Source organism: Papaver somniferum, chromosome 8, assembly GCF_003573695.1.
Source record: "Papaver somniferum cultivar HN1 chromosome 8, ASM357369v1, whole genome shotgun sequence".
Lineage (NCBI taxonomy): Eukaryota > Viridiplantae > Streptophyta > Magnoliopsida > Ranunculales > Papaveraceae > Papaver > Papaver somniferum.
The window spans coordinates 96,703,311-96,723,353 of record NC_039365.1 but is presented as its reverse complement, the minus strand read 5'-3'; the positions used below and the strand labels follow the sequence as shown (position 1 = coordinate 96,723,353).

Below are 20,043 nucleotides of genomic sequence, written 5' to 3'. Positions count from 1 at the left end.
TCAATGGAACATACCAAACCAATGATTAAACTAAATCAAGTTGCTCAACCCCACAGTGTTGATGGTGAGGAGACGGTGGATGAAACCAACTTCTGGTAGTGATGTTGGTCAGGAGACAGTAAGGTCTAGTGTGGTGGCTCTCCTCATCAAGGGCATCCAACACATACAACATGATATTTTCATCTCAGTTAGACATGTGCACTGCAGATTAAACGTGGATGAAACTGTTTTCATCTAGTTTTAATCCGCTGAAACAATATACACTGTAGATTAAAACTGGATGAAACCAGTTCCATCATAGTTTAAACCTTCTGAAACAATTCATATACCCAGATGCAAACCAAATTCATCCATAACATACACTTCAACCAATTTCATTCATAACATTGAAAAAAATCAAATAACCAGATGTAAACCAATTTCATCTAAAACATACGATGAAAATGGAAAATGAAATCAACCAATTATATTGAATAAAATCCAGTTACATCCACACATTTGAAATGAAAATAAAACAACCAATTCAACAAATTAATCCATTGAAATGAAAATAAAACAACCAATTCAACAAATTAATTATGCAATTTTGAAAATAAGAAGAAAACAGAATTAGGGTTTCAAAACTTACGAGTTCTGGAAGACATTTTATGGATCGATTGAAACCCTAATTCTTCCAATACACTGAACTGATCGATTGAAACCCTAATTCTTAGAATATGGTAGAAACCTCTCATGTTGTAGTGTTGATGGTGTTTGCAGACGGTGGATGAAACCAATTTTAGTGCTGATGGTGAGGAGACTACGGATGAAACCAACTTCTGGTAGTGATGATGGTCAGGAGACGATGAATGAAAACGATTTCAGGTAGTGTTGATGGTAAGGAGACGGTGGAGGAAAATAAATTTTGGTAGTGTTGATGGCGAGGAGATGGTGATGGAGGAAGTTGATGTCACTGGTAATGAGAAGAGGAGATGTTGGTGGTTTCTTTTGAAGAGAGGGGGAGATCGTGGTGTCTTTTGATGAGAAGGGGAGATTGTTATCTTCTAAACAGTTACAAAAGGGTAGTTCTGTCTGTTTTCATTAAAAGTATCTTCCGTCCATTTGACCTAGGTGGAAAGTTTATCCGTCCATCTGAACCGGAAAAAGTACCCTTTTGCCCATTTTTTGTTTGGTTTGTGGCTTGACTATACTTGGTGAAGTTCACAAATTCTAAATATATATTATTGGATGTTTGCTTAAAAAACAAAATCCTCGTAATTATGGGAATTGAAGAAATGGAAGATTCTGCCATGGGGAGAGGATGAATTTGAAAAAACAGAAGGACGAAGCAAAGGAGATTCCAAAGCAAATGAAAATGAATAAAAACGGAATTGAGTTCTCCCGGAAAAACGACTAAGAAATCAGGAGAGAATCATTTGCTAACGAAGATAAAATTGTTTTAGGATTAAGGGAGGAAGTCGTCAAAAGGGACGAAGAGAGCATCCATTTGTTTCATTAGTCGGGATTTAGATACTGATTGGTGCAGTTTCAATCATAGATATACCTTAAAAATTTTATAAATACAAAGGGTTGAGAAATTATGTTATGCGGTATGGCTTTGCTGGAAAAAAGAATTCTACCTTGATACCAGGGCTGAGAACAAAATACAAGCCCATACATTTAGACATTTAACACTACAAATAAAATTGGACCTGATTTCTACCCTGGGTTACAACCCGGCATAGCCTTCACATAGAGTCCATCCATGGCTACAGCCTCCAGTAGCCCCTCTCTAAGTCCGTACTTCCTGTTTTAAGTTGGATAGAGGGGGTAAAGGACGTCCATTTGGCAGGCGAGCGTTGGGTTGCCGAAGCTCATCAAAGAAAGGATGGGAACATGCTTCTAACTGCAAATCCGGTAAGCAAAGCAAGCTCATCAATAAACCAGTAATACTAACATGGCATTTAAAAAAAATCACTTGAAATTTGTAACTGCATCACTGTAACCAGGAACTTGAGAAATGACCTCATTTCTGAGAAGCCATAAGAACCGACTAATAAATAGGAAAAATGCTTTCGGACATAATAGAGACAGCATACTAACCGCAGTGCAGCGAAGACTTGGAGAATACTGAAGCAGTCGTGACACGAGATCAATTGCTTCCGGGGGCATTCGTTTGTGGAAAACCTGAAGCAAAGAAAACAATCTTCAGCATCTAAGATGTTTGAATTTGTACAAGGAAATAGCATGACTATCCCTAATTAGTGGGAACGACCAGTTGACATCAGACCAATGCACGGAAACAGTGTTTAAAGTTAAAATTAAAAGAAAATGTTTTGGTTTGTTATCTGTTTTCAAGAGAAAAATAAGAAGGCTGACAACATATACCAACACAAATTAATAGTACAAACCATTTTAAAACCATCAATCAGAGTTCAGGACCCTACGACCAATTACTAACATAAAAGCCAATGAAAGCTAAGCATACTCAATAAGCTTTTGCATCATATATCTTAAAAACATTTCTAAAACGTTGATCAGTATTCACAAGGATCATTAATTACTTTCAAAACAGGCAAATGTTATCAAGTATAAACAGGCTTGGAACACTCGAGTCTTATGAACTCAAAACTAATTTGTCAATACATACCTTATGCCAAGGGTGAGCTTTTATCTGAGGAAACCTAAAATCTGTATAGTTCGGATTCATACACCGAATTTCCTCGCGTGTTGGAGTTCCAAGAATCTGTAAGAAGGTGCCCGATCAGTGATCTCACGACTTTCAAAGTAACATAAGTTCTAAAAGCCGTAAGTTCAACATATTAAGAAGCAAACCTTGATAATCTCAACAAGTTGGTCAACCGCACTTTCTCCTGGAAATAATGGCTACAACATTACAAAGCTAAAACCAGTCAGAGTCTAATCATAACGGAGAAAAATATAATATTGGAATGTGTATCCAGAATGCAATTAAGTAGCTAACCTGTCCCAGCAGAAGTTCTGCAAGTACACAACCACCTGACCAGATATCTATCGATGTTGTGTATTCTGTAGCCCCAAATATGAGTTCTGGGGCCCTGTAGTAACGAGAGCATATGTAAGATATGTTTGCTTCACCCTTGACCTGATGATAATTTGTTTTGGTTAGAAACAGTCAGGCTAAAACAATAAGACAGCTCTTAATGATATGCAGATTACTAAGAAAATGTTTGAAGCAAGACAGACTATAGTGCATATAGTGCTTGAAAATTATGAGAACGAACTCTAAAGTCCTGAATTAAAAGTAACCATGCTGAATGTGTAGCTATGACATAAGTGTCCACTGTCCAGCAGCCAGCTACATACAGCAAAGAGGTTTAAACTTCAAAAAATGAACGTAATTCCAATTGCCCAGTTACAGGGAGTGAAAGGGTCCCTAGAAAGTAGAAAGATTTAGGGACTTGGTTTACGACCAACTAGGGAGCAATTTCTCTCCAAAAACCTAATTACTCTCCCAGCATGTACCAGTTACTGTTACCATTAAGTCTCTTTACCTCCAACCAGAAATGAGCTGCCAGTATACTTTTCTTAGCAAACCAGAGCAACAATATGTTCATATCATTGTAACAAACATGTTTCTGAGCTTGGAAATGATTTTACTTTAGATTTACAGCTATACTGGTCTTCCATGGTCATGACCAGACTTCTTGTATTAGACACACTCAATATAGTTTTGAGTTATCCTACTCCTAAACTAAAACCAACTCAAGGAAAGCTTTCATAAGTTCATCATTTTGTTCACGCAAAGATCCCGACCATAAAGGTATGTTCAGTAAAGGTAAATTGTAAAAGAAAAAAAAGGAAAAAGTCATGTCAAAGGCTCTCGGCATCAAAGGCAAAGGTAATAAATAATAATGCACACCAGATCTGGCCGTAAAAGCACTATCAAGACGGATGCCATACCAGAATTTTTGCACTTCCGAAGTCGCAAAGCTTCACCTGATGGGTAAGCGGATCAACCTACAAAAATTTGCTCACTTCGTGTCAATAGGATATCATTACTGCCTTTAATCCTGATCGAATATGAAACTCAGAGAAAGAACCCATACCAAAATGTTTTGAGGCTTCACATCCCTATGACAAACTCCAGGAACAGTGTGAATATAAGATAACCCCATAAAAATCTGGAGAGAAAAAAGGTACTTAGCTAAAAAACTATGAGAAAATCGAAGATCGAGGAAATCCAGGAGAAAATGATAATCAATATACCTGGTACATATAAAGTTTCACGTAGATGAGTGGCATCCTCTGGTTCACATTGCTGTAGTGCTTTAGTACTCGATAAACAGTTTCAGGGACATATTCCATGACCAAGTTGAGAAAAAGCTCATTTCTACTAGTGGTGGAAAAGAAACAGTGCTTCAAAGAAACCACATTTGGGTGGTCCATCGAGCGCATCAACTGCAGCTCACGATTTTTATACCTCCTGTCCTGCAAGACCTTCTTAATAGCCACAGGCTCTCCAGTTTCCAAGCATTTCGCCTGAGGTTTCCATAAAATAAGGTTAAGGACAATTTAGAGATTCGCCATGTGTCTCATTAAAATGTACACATGCATTGTTAAGCATAAGTTACTATATATATACCTGAAAAACAATTCCGAATGATCCAGTCCCCACAACACGTTCGGCCATGTAACTGATGGTCTGCAAGATGGTGAACAATAAGAAAAATACATCAACTGTTTAAATTGTTTACTTTAAAAACCTAGAGCAAAATAAAGTCTCGTCTACAGGAATAAAAATCGATGATCTGGCAGCATAATGGACCAAGAAAAACAGCTACGCTGCATAAAATTTTTTCCATCAAGAAACTTAAAAAAAACAAAACCTTGTATTCAGAAAGAATGATGGTCACCCTCTCCATTTCCATGCCACGTCAATAGTAACATACCCAATTAAGCAATTACTAACTATTACTGAATTCCCTTTCTATTTCAGACATCTGAATACAATTAGAAAAGGTAGTGATCTCAACTGATTCCATAACAGTGACTAATCTCCTGTTTTCATCCTCCAATACAAATTATCATCTCCTTAAGGCTCTAATTATAACCCCGTTAGTTTGCATCCCCATAAATCCAATGTCACGTTCGCTTTTCATCTTTCCAAGTGGGTCATAGCAGTCAATTACTGGAAAACTATTTTTAAATTAACTATACCAGTGGCCAAGTTCTCAAAATTCTCTCTTAGAAAACCACTAGCTATACCAAATAGCGATAGCCACTATTCAGAACTTAATCGGCGCCATCACTCGAGTAGTGCCTATAGTCGGCCATTCAAGGTAGAATAGTAGATAGTTTTCATGATACAAAGAAGTTAAAAAAAACAAGAAAACATGAATGTTACACAGCCACACCCATACGGCTCTCGTCTGAATAACAATTCCACTTAGGCTCACTTCTATGCTTAAAGAGTTTTCTACGTCACTCTATAGTAGAATCTCACATAGTTTGAAAGGGTATATACATCACATGGTGTAACTAAAATTGTACTAAGATTTTACCTAAAACTCTAAAAGCAATATAAAGCATTTATTGTGTTTCCTGATAATATCTATACATATTTTTTCTTGAAAACCAAAGATTACAAAGCCCTTTTCCATATTAGGTTCCCCATGCCTCGTAGATAAGCATACTCCTAAGGTACCCAACTGCGATGATATCGACTAACAGAACAATATAATCGGATGGAACAGCAAGGTTGAACTTTTAAGATCTAGCTTTTACCTGCTTTGGTTCACCATTCTTGCCTCCAATGGTGGTTGAAATAATATGACCAGTGACTGGATCATTTCCCTCAATTACAGCAGCAGAAATTTCCTACACCAAACATCAAAAAATAAATTAGGCAAATGGTAACAACAAGTAAGCATAAAACCTACAAGCACTAGAAGATGAGGAACCATAATACATGTAAACGCTATATACAAAACTCCCTACCACAAAGAGTGAAAAGATGTGACTAAAAATTATACCTAGTAAATTGGAGATTCTCTACTCTAACAAGATGTAACTCTTACAGGAAAGAAAATATACTTTAAAATACGTAGATCAAAAAAGAAATTTCTCTGACAAGCAACCTAATAGAATTCGAAACAAGAAAACAATAAATGTCTAAAATAGCCAAAAATAAAATAAAATTGTTCATAAAATCTGAAGAAGAAAGGAAGATTCAAGATTCACTCACTAACAAAACCTAAGAAAAGTAGGAATAGAGTTAAAACAAAGCTCACAGTCAAACAAACCCTAACATCAAACAAATTCCTTAGAAAATCACCCAGTAAATAAGAAGTAACAATGAGATCATAAAATGAGCATAGTCTATACCAAACCACTAAACAGGAAAATCATAGCTTAAACTAAACCAATCTAGCTTAGATCTTCAACCTAGAAAAAGAAACAACCCAAATGCAGTACATTCAAAAAACAAAACCAAAAATGGAAAATGAGAATAAATTCATAGATCCACTAATATCACTCTATAAATAGATTAAAACAAAAATGCATTACAGATTCAATAAAAGTATAAACCAAAATGAAAAGAAACACATAACTAACAGAAGAAGAAGAAAAAAAAAGAAGTAATAAGAAAAATCAAAGAAATGTATGAAATGAAGAACAAAAATACCTTATCATGATCCCCCATTTCTGTAGTTGGAATAATTTTCACAAGTTGTTGTTGTTGTTGTTGTTCATGATTATCTGGTTTTAGATTAAAACTATTATTATTATTTGTAGAAGTAGAAGGAGGACCCAACTGCAACAAAGCCATGTGAATACAGCTCTCTATTCTTCTTTCTATTACTACTACTACTACTCTACTTTTTCTTTTCTCTCGACAAAGAGTGTGTCAATTATTAATAATTTAATGCCCACATAATTACATCAATTCTCCTCCATTTTCTTTCCTATTACCAGTATAACCTTCGGTTTCAAAGTGGTGTTGATTTTAATGACAGAATTGACCTTCCATGGTCCAGCTACACGACAAAATAGCAGCTTTGAATCACATGGTTGACGACAGTTCTTTCTCTTACGTATTTTTCTAGTTCAAGTGGTTGTTCGTGATTTATTTATTTTTACGGGGGTATTTTTGGGTGTTTAGGTTTGGAAGTGGACTTCTAACTGTTTGTATCCCTTGTGGGGTACCCTAGATTTTCGTTGTGGTTTCCTTTGTTTCAGATACAAAGTACGGAATCCAGGCTTGGACTCTCCGGTGTCCGGACTAGATTTCGTTACAGCCATTCGAGTTAGCTCAGAACGGATGACGAGTTTAGGCAAGAGCAACAAGTAGCATCAGTCGGTCCATTATGAGGGTATATATTTCCAGCTGAATAAGACTGACTCCACTACCAACCACTGAGGATTTGTTTCTATCTTGATGAGGAAGATTGACTTGACTCACCACCCATAGTGTTTCCTTATTCAGCTTGAGCCAGACTGACTGACAGGAGGGAATGGACCACACAAGGTATGAAAGAAAACAAGACCAAAATTTGGGTAAAAAGGAGCCATGATACACAATTCCACTCATTTATTGTCACCAGATATCTTTTGGTTAATGCATATATCCCCATAATTTTCCAAATCTAAGAAAGATTTCTGATCATTTCTCAGATTCAAAAAAAGTTACATTTACAAGAACAGAACTAGATTCTCAGATGTTATAACTTTTCAGGGTTCTCAATTCTCATATGGATCAATCACATGAAGAGACCATGCATGCACCTCTTCTAGGGACTAGGGGCAATGTCTAGCACAGTTTTCTAAACTAAATCTCAGAAAGACAACTCGGTGTACAACGTCTCTAGAAAACTAAAAAGCGGATGTTCCAACTTCCGACAGTTAGACTATGGTAAGCCACGGGGAGATATATCGTTGTCATGACATATGGGAGATAATGGAGATTTAGTGGAGTGCACGCTCGAGCCTCCTGTTGAAGAGGGTCTGTGACGCTTCAGCAGAGGAACCAGTGACTGCACAACATCAGCCATTAACGGTCTGTAATCTGACTCTGACTGCACACACATTGCTGCAATTGCAGCTACTTGAACAACCTCCTTCAACGAGTACTGACCTTCCAGTGATGGATCCATGATCTCGGCAACCTTTTCTCTATCTGTTAGTCTCGGCAAAGCCTTTTGGCACATTCAAAGAGAAAGAGCGTTAGTGATTGAAACAACCATTTGGGGAGAACATAGGGACTCCATAAATGAAGAAATTCGATTTCGTTACAAATTTAAGGACAGGTTTGACATCTTTTTTCAAAAATGCAGTTCAGTTATCCTAAGGCAAGATATAAAAAGAACATACCCAAGATACAAGCACACCTTCCCCGGAAGGTCTTTGCGAGTCAACCGGAGTCCTCCCTGTAAGCAACTCCAAAAGAACAACACCGTAACTGTAAACATCTGATTTGGTTGTCAGATGACCTGTCAACGCATACCTGCACATATGCAGGACTTCGTTCTATTAAGTAGAGAAAATTTGTTCACGGAGAATCTTTGTTCAACTGAGCAGCGAAGGATACAAACGCTCAAACAATAATGAAGAGAGGTAATGCTGTAAGATATAAAATCATATAATAGGCTGTTGTTTCTTACTCGGGGGCGACATATCCCTGTGTGCCTAACACTCTCGTGGAAACATGACCTCCAGCCTGGTCTGATCCAATCTTTGCCAAGCCAAAATCAGAAACCTTAGCATGGAAATTCCGATCCAAAAGAATGTTACTGCTTTTAAAATCTCTGTGAATGACAGGGGGGCTGACATGTTCATGTAGATATTCCAGACCTTTTGCAGCTTCCAGGGCTATTCTCAATCGGATCTCCCAGTCCAACTTAGATGCACCGCCCTTAGAACCTGCACCTCTAATAAAGACCAGTAAACTCACTATATACTGTATTTGGCAGCTTATTATACTTCCAGAGAGGGGAATAAGAACGAGTTAGATGCTGTGAAGCTAGAATTTGTGTAACACACTAGCGTAATGTTTATGAAAGAATCATGCCAAACATGAAACATGTGCATCGGAATATAAGTGCTCAAAAAAAAAAATGTTGGCCTGAATAGTTATGCACTATAACATTTTAAAAAATATACATGATAGCAGGAGCACAGCACTAGCAGCATATCCGGCATGTGTATATGTCTTAAAGACAGCTCATTTCATGCTTTTAAGTATATAACGGTTAGGAATTTCACAAACAACAGTACAATTTCTCACAGTTTTTGATTATTCGTACAGTTTTTGATGAGTGTAGTGGGTCAAGTTTTTGATGAGTGTAGTGGGTCAAGTTCTGATTACAACACTTTTAGTAATCAATACAAATTTTGTGATCAATAATGTAAAGAACTAGAAAGACATTCAAAAAGAAGAAAGACAATAATTATGAAAGAAGACATGAAAAGCAAAATATAATAATCGAATAAGCCTAACCTCTGGGTGGATAAAGATGTTCTTGTAGACCACCATTTGCCATAAACTCATAAACTAATAATTTGCAATCATGATCAGAACAGTAACCCAACAAAGCAAGCAAATATGTAGAACGAAGCCGAGTAAGCAATTCCACCTATATCATACAAATAAACCAAATCTAATCAGTAATCAGTCCCCGCACTGAAATTATAATAATATAATGAAATTGAAACAAAAGAGGGTTACAAATGAAAAATTAACCTCCATTTGGAACTCATCTTCTCCTTGTTTTCCAGCTCTATCCATTAATTTGACAGCAATTTTTCTCCCATCAGGTAAAACCCCTCTATAAACAGACCCAAATCCACCATGGCCAACTACATAAGATTTACCAAAACCACCAGTAGCTGAATGAAGTTGTTTGAAACTAAACACATGAATTCCTCTTTCAGTTGTCACTTGTATCTTTGAAATTCCACTGTTATCACTCTCTGATCACACAACATTTCAACAAACAAATCCATAAAATTATAAAAACAATTTAAAGAAAATGGAGGAGTTAAAGGAAGTTTAAAAGTAACTTACTTTTAGAGTTCTTTAAACGCTTAGAGAGTTTGTTTGTAATGTAGCAATAATAACTAAAAGCAACAAGTAATGAAACCAAAGCTAAACAAGCTAACACAACTATAACCACTAAAACGATAGCTTCTTTTCTTCTCTCATCAACATCTTCCATTTCTTGGTTGATGATGAAGATTGAAGAGACCCAGAAAAAAACCCTAACCCTAGATTTCTGCTGTTTGAACTTTAAACTACTGTTACTACACAGTGTCAAATATTCTCAACATTTTTGAAGAGAGTGCACTCACTGGACTGAACAAACATACAAGCTCTCTCTCACTGTACTTTATGGAAATAAATACTAAAATAGTGTATAGGGAGTTGGTCTACACGTTTTCGTATAAATTGACTGGACACAGACGAATGGAGGTTTCAAAAGATAGATGAAAAGACAAAAGAGTGGAGTTCTCCGTGACCAAGATAAATAAAAAGAGGGTTCAATAAAAATGGATATCATGCAGGAAATGGTGTCGGATTTTTGGATTAGGATTAGGGAGATTCTGTAGGCAGACTGCAAATAGGAACTGTTTTAAATCACGGTCCCACTATTTTAACTCACTTACTATGTGCTTCTCAGTCTCTGACTCTAAAAAGGACTCGCTATGATGGTCTTTTGATGTAATGGGAACCCGAGGAGAGCCACAAAGTCCATCTTTTGTGAAAGAAGGTCAACAAGATTACAAAAACTTGTCTTCTTTGACAACAGTAAACAGTTCACACCAAAAAGTGTGAAGGGTCGGGTAACGAGGAGTTGAAGTCTTATGAAATTCGCTTAAAATGACCATTTTCTGTTGGTAAAGATTAGTAGCATTTGGGCTTCCAACTCAAAACCAATGGATATAAGGAGGATCTAATCTAGGAAGGTTAGTAATGTGGGACTAATCCTCAACACGCCTCCTCCACGTGAAGGGCGAACCGTTGCATGAGTGCCTGCCCACGTAGGGTTTTAGAGCAACTGCAATGGACGAGTAAACCTATAATTATGATCCAGGGAGGAGACGCAACGGGACGGAGTAAAGACTAAAATCTGGACCAAAACCAAATTCCAGACCATATTTGGTCTGGGACCAAGAGGTCCAAGACCAAAACTATATATAGTGGAGCGGAGGTATAATCAACGTTTGGCATCGGGCGTATATATAATCTACGCCTGTTGTGAAACGTACGTAAAGTCACCGCCCCATAAAGAGGCGTTTATATAAGTTACGCCCGGTTCAGGCGTTGATAAAATGTTCGCCCGTTGAGACGTTGATAAAGTTTACGCCCCACGTCAGGCGTTAATAAAATGAACGCCCCATTCAGACGAAGATTATACAAACGCCCCACCCAGGCGTTGATATTCTTAACGCCCCACGCCAGGCGTTGATAAAGTGTACGTCCCAACCAGGCGTTGATATAGTTAACGCCTCAAGCCAGGCGGTGATATAATTAACGCCCCACAACGAGCGGTGATATAATTAACGCCCCATCCCGGCGTTGATATAGTTAACGCCCCACGCCAGGCGTTTATATAGTTAACGCCCCAAGCTTGAGTTTAAAAAAAAAAAAATACTTAGACAAAATTGATTTTGAAATTTTCTTATACCGTTGGTAATTCGACCGTTGAAGAAAATGGAACGTTGAAGAAAATGGAACGTTGGATAATTTGGAACGTTGGAAAGTTAGGAAGACGGTTTTTTCCCATATATACACCTATATATACACATGAGATCCTGTGACATTTTCAGGGTTCAATACTTCAAACTATCCAAACCAATAAGAAGAAATATTGTTTCTGCTTTCAAATCAGTTGGAAAATTTTCACGGATTCGCTTACAATGGCACCAAGAGTAGCACGAGGTCCAAATTTTACGACAATCGAAGATGTAACAACGTGTAAAATTCATTTATCTATATCTCAAGATTCTAGTGTTGGAGCTGATCAATCAGAGGCGACGTTGTGGACTCGTATCAAGGATGATATTGAACTTCATTTACCTAATAATCCAGAGCGGTCTTGGAGTTCTTGGCAAAAACGATATCAAGGAATAAGTAAAGATGTGGCGTTATTTTCGGCAAAAGAGGCAGAAGTTGAAGGTGAATATCATACTGGATGGGGTCCTGAAAAGAAGGTAAGCATTCTTGATTTTTCCAACCATTGTTTTCTGATATTTAATAAGCGCACATGTACTTAAGTGTTTTTAAAAACATTAACAGCTTGAAGAAGTTAACAAGAGGTTTAAGGAATGCAACGATGGGAAAAAATTTAAGCACGAAGAGTGCTACCAAGTTGTGTTAGAAAATATAAAATATAATCGACGATCGACTTTTGTATTCGATACGACGCATGATTTGGACACTTATGAGAATAACGAGGAAGATGATGAAGGACCGCAAACAACAACTCAAGGAGAGACCGGTAACGACACAGATGGGGGAGACATAGAGAACACATATCTTCGTAAGATGGGGAAAAAAGCAGCAAAAAGATTGAAGAAAACAGGGAGAGAGAAATCCAGTCACCAAGAGGAATTGATGGGAATAATTATTAAAGAACAACAAAATTTCAATACTCATTACCAAGCACAATCAAGATTCAAGATGGAACAAAGAGCAGCAGAGTTTGCAGCAAAACAAGCTGAACATGCTGCAAAAATAGCCAAGCAAGCTGAAGACGAAGAATTTCGCATCATGGTGTGGTTAGAAAACACACAAAAACTCTTGCAAGTATACAAGGCCAAGTTTTAGTATAGAAAGTAAGCAAGGGATCATTCCACAGAGACTTGGGGTGTATTGAAGTTTCCTAGACTAAAGTTATCTAAACAAGTAACTAAGTGGCAGTGAGATAGTGACAGTTACAATGGCAATGAGCCAAAGGCAGTGAAGTAAAGAATGAAAGAAACTAAGAACAACTTAACCAAAACAGAACATGGAAAAGAAATCGTGGATGGGAAGTGTAAGGAGATGGATGAGAATTCCCTTCACCTAGCTAGTTCATCTAGGTTAAGTTTTTGTCATATGTCTAGTTAACTAACCTTACAGCCTTAGCTAACCCCTAGTATTGGCTGTCTGTTTAAGGCACAACCAATCACAGACTAACTAGGCAGTGGCTTACTAACTAATGTAGCTGATTAACTCCTTAGAGCCACCACTGACCCCTAGCATTAGTGGTCTTCTTACAGCACCACTAATCACAAATCAGTTGGGCTTTTAGGAATCTAACTAGCCTAAGCTATTTTGAGTTCAACAAAAACCATCCTAATAGCTAACCATCATGGTTCAAAGGTCTTCTCTGAGGTTTAAACAGGGAAAATACATGATCATGTGAAGAGACATTACAAACATGCTAATTAACACAAACATAACATGACAGATGGATACAAAACATCACAGGAACAAACATCACACACAGAACACAACAGGATATTACACTAAACATGAACACAACATTAACAACACAAAAATGATCATTAACAGAACTTGGTTCTGGACACACTGGCTAATCCAGGCATAACTTTTACAACAACACCACAGTCTATTTATACCCAAATCCCTAAATTATACAATTAGGGTTTATAGAAAAATACCCAAATTCAAACAGTGAAATTAACTCACCTAATCTTCAAATTGACGTCGACCCATCCTTCTTTGCCTTCTCTCAGTCCTTCTCCTGCTCCAATTCAGTCTTATAGCCTCACCTATTTTACTAATTTCCCACCTAGGGTTTCAGGGGAAAATTAGAGGGGAAATGGGTAAAATAGGTGGCTAGAGATGTATGTAGGGTATGGGGGTGATGTGGGTAGATACGGTTTGGTGGAGAGAGTTGTTGGCGGCGTTTGGTGGAGATGACAGGGGAGAAGGTGGTGGTGATGGTGGTTGCAGATTATGGTGGTTGCAGAGGGTGAGGGAGAAAGAAGTCGATGGAAAGAAGGAGGGGAGTGTTTGGCGATGGGTATAGGGTTAGGTTGCTCGGGTGTGAGGCGGGCTCATCAGATTTCGATGTTAGGCGAGTGATAGGCGTTTGATCGATACATCTGAAATGCATCCAACGATAAGATGGAACATAGCCTTCAGCGACCGTCGGATGAAGAGATACAACGAAACTAACGGCGTGAGATGAAGTTAGGTGTTGTAGTGTTGGTCAGGAAATTCAGACTTTGATGCACGAAGAGGAGGCGACCGTTGGATGATGATATGGATCCAATCTGACGGCTACATGAGAAATGGGTTATGGATTTGGGTTTTGGTTTGGGAGATAAGTTGGGCTTGGGATAATTCTGAGCCCATTTCTTCTTTAAGAACAATTTCTTCCTCTTCAAGCCCACTTCTAGCCTTTTGGTCTTGTGCACAACATTCTTCGCGGCTTCCTTGTGTAATTCCTCCCGGCTTTTCACCACTCTTCAGCTCTTTTCCGCTCCGCAAGTTATCCAGACTTTATTTATTACCTAAAAATGCAAAATTAAGTAAGAAAAATATTTATTCTTGAAAACAATGAAAATACAGAATATGGGATAAAATGTAGAATTAATGCACAAAAGATGAGTTAAATGCCAAGAAAAATATATAGAAATATGCACTTTTTAGGACTCATCAAATACCCCCAAACCTGAATTTTACTTGTCCTCAAGTAAAACAAAACTAAGGAAATCCTACCTATACCACTGTCGCTGGTCTCTCGAATGCATTTAGCGTATGCACTAAGCCTTTTAAACCACTAAGTGTCCCTAGTGGACGAGTTGAAGTCTCGTGAAGGTTTGCTTAGAACGTACCTACAAAGTTCTAGGTCAAAATATAAGCTCAGATTCCATCAAATGTGACATGTGCAAAACAGTTTAAGCTCACAGCAAAATGGAGATGTCAATCTAGCTATCGAAGGCACAATCCTAGCACTGATAACAAAAAAAGACATGTGATAAGAGTGTAAAGTGTATCTACACATGTGTAAAGAAAGATCTGAAGTTATGACTACTAATCACCAAGAGATAGTTTCTCAGGCTAAGAACTGAGGTCGAAATCTAGCTAGCTGTCCGGACTTTACGAGAATTGTGAATGAGTTGGAGGTATTTCACAATTACTCGCGTTGTACATCAATGGCATACACCCTCCTTGCTTATTACAATGAAACAACAAAAGATGACTCTTTACATGACTCTTATTTACATTGACTATTCTCTTTTTATTTTTGGAACAAGAGATGATGGAATTGATAAGTACTTGATTTTTTTGTATTTTTCTGATATTTTTTTCTGAATATAACATCGTTTTTTTTTTTTTTTTTTTGAATAAGGAAACACTTTTGAACATATACAAAAGGAAACAAAAGATTACATGACACTTTGCAAGAGGTAGCCCTTTTTGATGCACCCAGTTAAATTCGATGGTTGTCTTTCTTAATGTAACCTCCACCTTCTATCCCAACCAACCAAAGAACAAGCTAGTCAAGTTTCGTTCAGTATTCTAAAGTGATTGGCAATCGTAACTTCCTATCAAACACCTTGAAGATCGAGGCCATACATGTATTGGTAGATCGTGCGCGTGCAAATTTCTTATCACAATGTGAATTGTGCTAGAATCAGGGTGCCTAAATATCTAGACTAAGACTCCTAATAATACATATTTGCACAAGAGTCAACATTTCAAGGTAAATGAGCTCCATTTTTATGATTTTTCATTTTTTAATTTTTTTTTTTTGAATTTTTTCGATTTTTTCAAAAGAAGAAGGAGTTCGTTTTCAATTATGGCATATTATCAGTATCTACTTTTCACCCCCAAACCTAAACTAAACATTGTCCTCAATGTTTCAAAATATGGAAAAAATTAAATACAACATATGAAGGGATCATGTTGAGTAGAGAAAAGGAAGAGAATACCCGATTTCGGCGAAAGCAATATTAGAACTCCGTTATTCAAGGCAAAAATCCAACATATTTCAGCCGAGATCATATTGGATTAGCAAAATATATACAAAAGGAACAAAAGGGTTTTTAAGAAATTTTATCTACTGGATTATATACAAAAATTCACCATACACTAACAATCTAAAGAGTTGAGGATCAACCCAAAAGACAAAGTGTAAAGGTTTCAACAGCTTCACACAATAATAATATGGTAGGCATGCAAGTGAAGCTGTGAAACAAAATGAGCTACCCCCAAACCTGGATTTTACAGAAGATATAATTTGAAAACAAAATCGCGCAGTTTGGGGGTTCATCATGCAAAAGGTCTAGCTCGAAATGAACTTTGCTAGGGACGGGCAAACATGCAATTCCAACTGTGGTTCCTCAAATGATTATACTTAGAAGAAAATAGTCCAAGAGGACTTGGGAAGCACACAGTTCCAAACCTAGATTAGGACTCTCAGAAAATTGGTTTACAATAGGTACAAACCAAATCTAGGTTGGGTGGAAGGCCATCAGATTGTGACTATGTAGGAGATAGGCACGTCATTATAATCAAATCAAAATCTCCTAAATCATCTACACATGTCACATCATGCTCACAATCATCAATCAAATTAGCAAGTTCACATCAGAATCATCAACATCATCAACAGATTATTCTCATGCATCGGCAATCAGGAGAAATATCACAATGTGACCTAGGTAGAGAATCAGACACATATATTTTCATGCATATTAGTGTCTACAGAAGATTCAACTATTCCTATGTCATGCTCATCTTCACAGAATAATTGTACGAATCCCATGTCAATATCAAAATCATATGAATTACAATGAGTATTAGAAAAAACAACATTCATGAAGGTCGAGGGCGAGAAGCCATATGTTATTGAACCAACAGGTTCCACAATATTTTCATGTTCTTCTAACATCATCATAATCATCATAATCATCATCATGGTAGCATGCATATTGGTCCTCATTAAAAGTGGTGGTGTCATTAGTCGATTCATGTTCCTCTAAATTAGGTTCATATTCAACATCATTTACATGAATGGGACTAGACACTTCATTAGGGACAACATACATTTCCTCATGAATTTCCTCCTTTTGTAGGTGAAGCAAAATCTGATCTAAATATGCCTGAATTCGTGATGTAGATCTATCGAAGTTTTGCTCACTGAGTCTGAAAGCTTCTGTGGTGGAGTCTAAATTCATGGGAGTACAAAATTCTTCATGTTCAAATTGTGGTGATTGGTACATGTGTGCATGGTCATTAGGGTTTATAAAAGATTGATCGCAACCCTCAAAGGATTGATTATGGTCCCAATGACTACCATTCTCACAATTTATGGGCATTTCATACCTTGGATTTTCTCTAGATTGCCTAAAATTATGCAAAATATGACAATTCTCAACAGGGTGGTCTAAACTACCACATGCGGGACATGCATAGATTTCAGGTTGCCTAAGAAAATTAGATGTGACAGATTCCTCATGTGATTGCATTTCTAAAGCTGCGATTCGAGCTTCTAATTGATCCACAAGAGATGATTGTGTGAGTGAGGCATTAGCAAAATCATTTTCACGTTGTGGCAAACGATGCATGTGCGAATAGTCAGTAGGGTTCATGTATTGAGCTCGGGACTTTGAAAATGTCCATAATAATTCCTATGACTATTGACATCATGGTCTATGGGAGGTTCATAACGTGAAGTTGTCCACACGCAAGTTCTCTAAGGGATTGTTGTATTCCCCAACTGTAGAAAGATCTAGACATGATTGGGCTCAAAGGCTAAGTAAAGAGTTTACAAAGCTCAAAATTTGGTTTTTAAGGGATTGGACTTTTTGGAAAAATTGGTTTGTTGGGAAAAATTTGGTTTTGGCGGGAGACATTTGGTTTTGATGGGAAAAGAAAAATTTTGGTTTTTAGGGAAAGATTTGGAAAACTTTTTGGTTTTTTTTTATGGGAGAATTTTGGTTTTGTCGGGATAAGGAGGAAGAAGAAAAATTTGGTTGTTAATGTGGGAGCAAAATAAAATTTGGTTTTAAAATCTGGGAGCAAGTAAATTTTTTTTTTTTTTTTTTTTTAATTATCCTAGCATAAATTAGCACAACCCATAAAAGAAAATAAAAACAACAATAATAATTACAAACCCATAAAAGAAAGAAAAAGAAGAAAAAGAAAAATTATTACAAGCCCAAAAAAAATAAAGAAAAACAAAAATTATTACAAGCCCACAAATTAAAAATGGAAACAGGTTGGGTTCTCTTAATGGGTTTAAGCTTACCTTTGAAGCACAGCCCAGCTGTTCAGTTTGGTTGCAAAAGCCCAGTTGGGCTTTGGATCATCCTAAGCTTTGGCTTCAACACTCAAGGCCCAGTTGGGCTTGGTTCAATTTCTTCTCCTTCTGCAGCTTACAGCCCAGTTGGGCTTGGTTCAATTTCTTCTCCTTCTGCAGCTTACAGCCCAGTTGGGCTTTATCTTACACCAGCTTCAGCAGGCAGCAGCAGCAGGGAATAGCAACAGGAGCACAGCAGCAATAGCAGCAGCAGGATCAGGAGCAGCAGCAGGATCAGGAGAAGCAGCAGAGAGAAGCAGCAGGAGAAGCAGCTCAGCTCTATTTGGGCTTCACAGCAGGTACCTGGACTCAGCAAAGATCAGTTTCTTTCAGCTGCACTACACAGCAGCTACTAAAACAGCAAGTTAATCTAAGATGCAAGAATGCAATGCATGATGCAAGATATGCAGTGCAGGAATATGCAAGATGAATATGCAAGTGAGGCTAGATGAACTAAATGCAAGGAGAACAGCAAATAAGAATGCTTCGAAAACAACGCCAAGTCCCCGGCAGCGGCGCCAAAAACTTGGTGTCCCCGGCAGCGGCGCCAAAAACTTGGTGTGGTTAGAAAACACACACAAAACTCTTGCAAGTATACAAGGCCAAGTTTTAGTATAGAAAGTAAGCAAGGGATCATTCCACAGAGACTTGGGGTGTATTGAAGTTTCCTAGACTAAAGTTATCTAAACAAGTAACTAAGTGGCAGTGAGATAGTGACAGTTACAATGGCAATGAGCCAAAGGCAGTGAAGTAAAGAATGAAAGAAACTAAGAACAACTTAACCAAAACAGAACATGGAAAAGAAATTGTGGATGGGAAGTGTAAGGAGATGGATGAGAATTCCCTTCACCTAGCTAGTTCATCTAGGTTAAGTTTTGTCATATGTCTAGTTAACTAACCTTACATCCTTAGCTAACCCCTAGTATTGGCTGTCTGTTTAAGGCACAACCAATCACAGACTAACTAGGCAGTGGCTTACTAACTAATGTAGCTGATTAACTCCTTAGAGCCACCACTGACCCCTAGCATTAGTGGTCTTCTTACAGCACCACTAATCACAAATCAGTTGGGCTTTAGGAATCTAACTAGCCTAAGCTATTTTGAGTTCAACAAAAACCATCCTAATAGCTAACCATCATGGTTCAAAGGTCTTCTCTGAGGTTTAAACAGGGAAAATACATGATCATGTGAAGAGACATTACAAACATGCTAATTAACACAAACATAACATGAAAGATGGATACAAAACATCACAGGAACAAACATCACACACAGAACACAACAGGATATTACACTAAACATGAACACAACATTAACAGCACAAAAATGATCATTAACAGAACTTGGTTCTGGACACACTGGCTAATCCAGGCATAACTTTTACAACAACACCACAGTCTATTTATACCCAAATCCCTAAATTATACAATTAGGGTTTATAGAAAAATACCCAAATTCAAACAGTGAAATTAACTCACCTAATCTTCAAATTGACGTCGACCCATCCTTCTTTGCCTTCTCTCAGTCCTTCTCCTGCTCCAATTCAGTCTTATAGCCTCACCTATTTTACTAATTTCCCACCTAGGGTTTCAGGGGAAAATTAGAGGGGAAATGTGATGAGTGCCAAATATTGTATATATCTATCCCTTTTTGTTGGCATTTAACTCATCTTTTGTGCAGTAATTCTACATTTTATCCCATATTCTGTATTTTCATTGTTTTCAAGAATAAATATTTTTATTAATTAATTTTGCATTTTTAG

At 37.4% G+C, this 20,043-nt stretch overlaps 2 protein-coding genes across 2 annotated transcripts; both read right to left on the bottom strand.

Annotated features, from left to right (window-relative positions):
* Positions 1 to 1,510: 1,510 nt before the first annotated feature.
* Positions 1,511 to 6,857, bottom strand: LOC113302189 (shaggy-related protein kinase eta-like). The gene is made up of 11 exons (XM_026551042.1): positions 6,647 to 6,857; positions 5,746 to 5,838; positions 4,604 to 4,663; positions 4,228 to 4,500; positions 4,068 to 4,142; positions 3,922 to 3,978; positions 2,963 to 3,103; positions 2,815 to 2,865; positions 2,630 to 2,725; positions 2,083 to 2,166; positions 1,511 to 1,885 (listed from the first exon to the last, which is right to left on the bottom strand). The coding sequence occupies exons 1-11, from the start codon at positions 6,788 to 6,790 to the stop codon at positions 1,772 to 1,774; spliced, it is 1,188 nt and encodes a 395-aa protein (XP_026406827.1). The 5' UTR covers positions 6,791 to 6,857; the 3' UTR covers positions 1,511 to 1,771.
* A 676-nt stretch (positions 6,858 to 7,533) lies between these two features.
* LOC113302188 (probable serine/threonine-protein kinase PBL7) lies at positions 7,534 to 10,458 on the bottom strand. The gene is made up of 6 exons (XM_026551041.1): positions 10,025 to 10,458; positions 9,701 to 9,930; positions 9,458 to 9,593; positions 8,622 to 8,880; positions 8,332 to 8,464; positions 7,534 to 8,156 (listed from the first exon to the last, which is right to left on the bottom strand). Exons 1-6 carry the CDS (start codon positions 10,173 to 10,175, stop codon positions 7,869 to 7,871), a joined length of 1,197 nt encoding a protein of 398 aa, XP_026406826.1. The 5' UTR covers positions 10,176 to 10,458; the 3' UTR covers positions 7,534 to 7,868.
* Between the last annotated feature and the right edge of the window lie 9,585 nt (positions 10,459 to 20,043).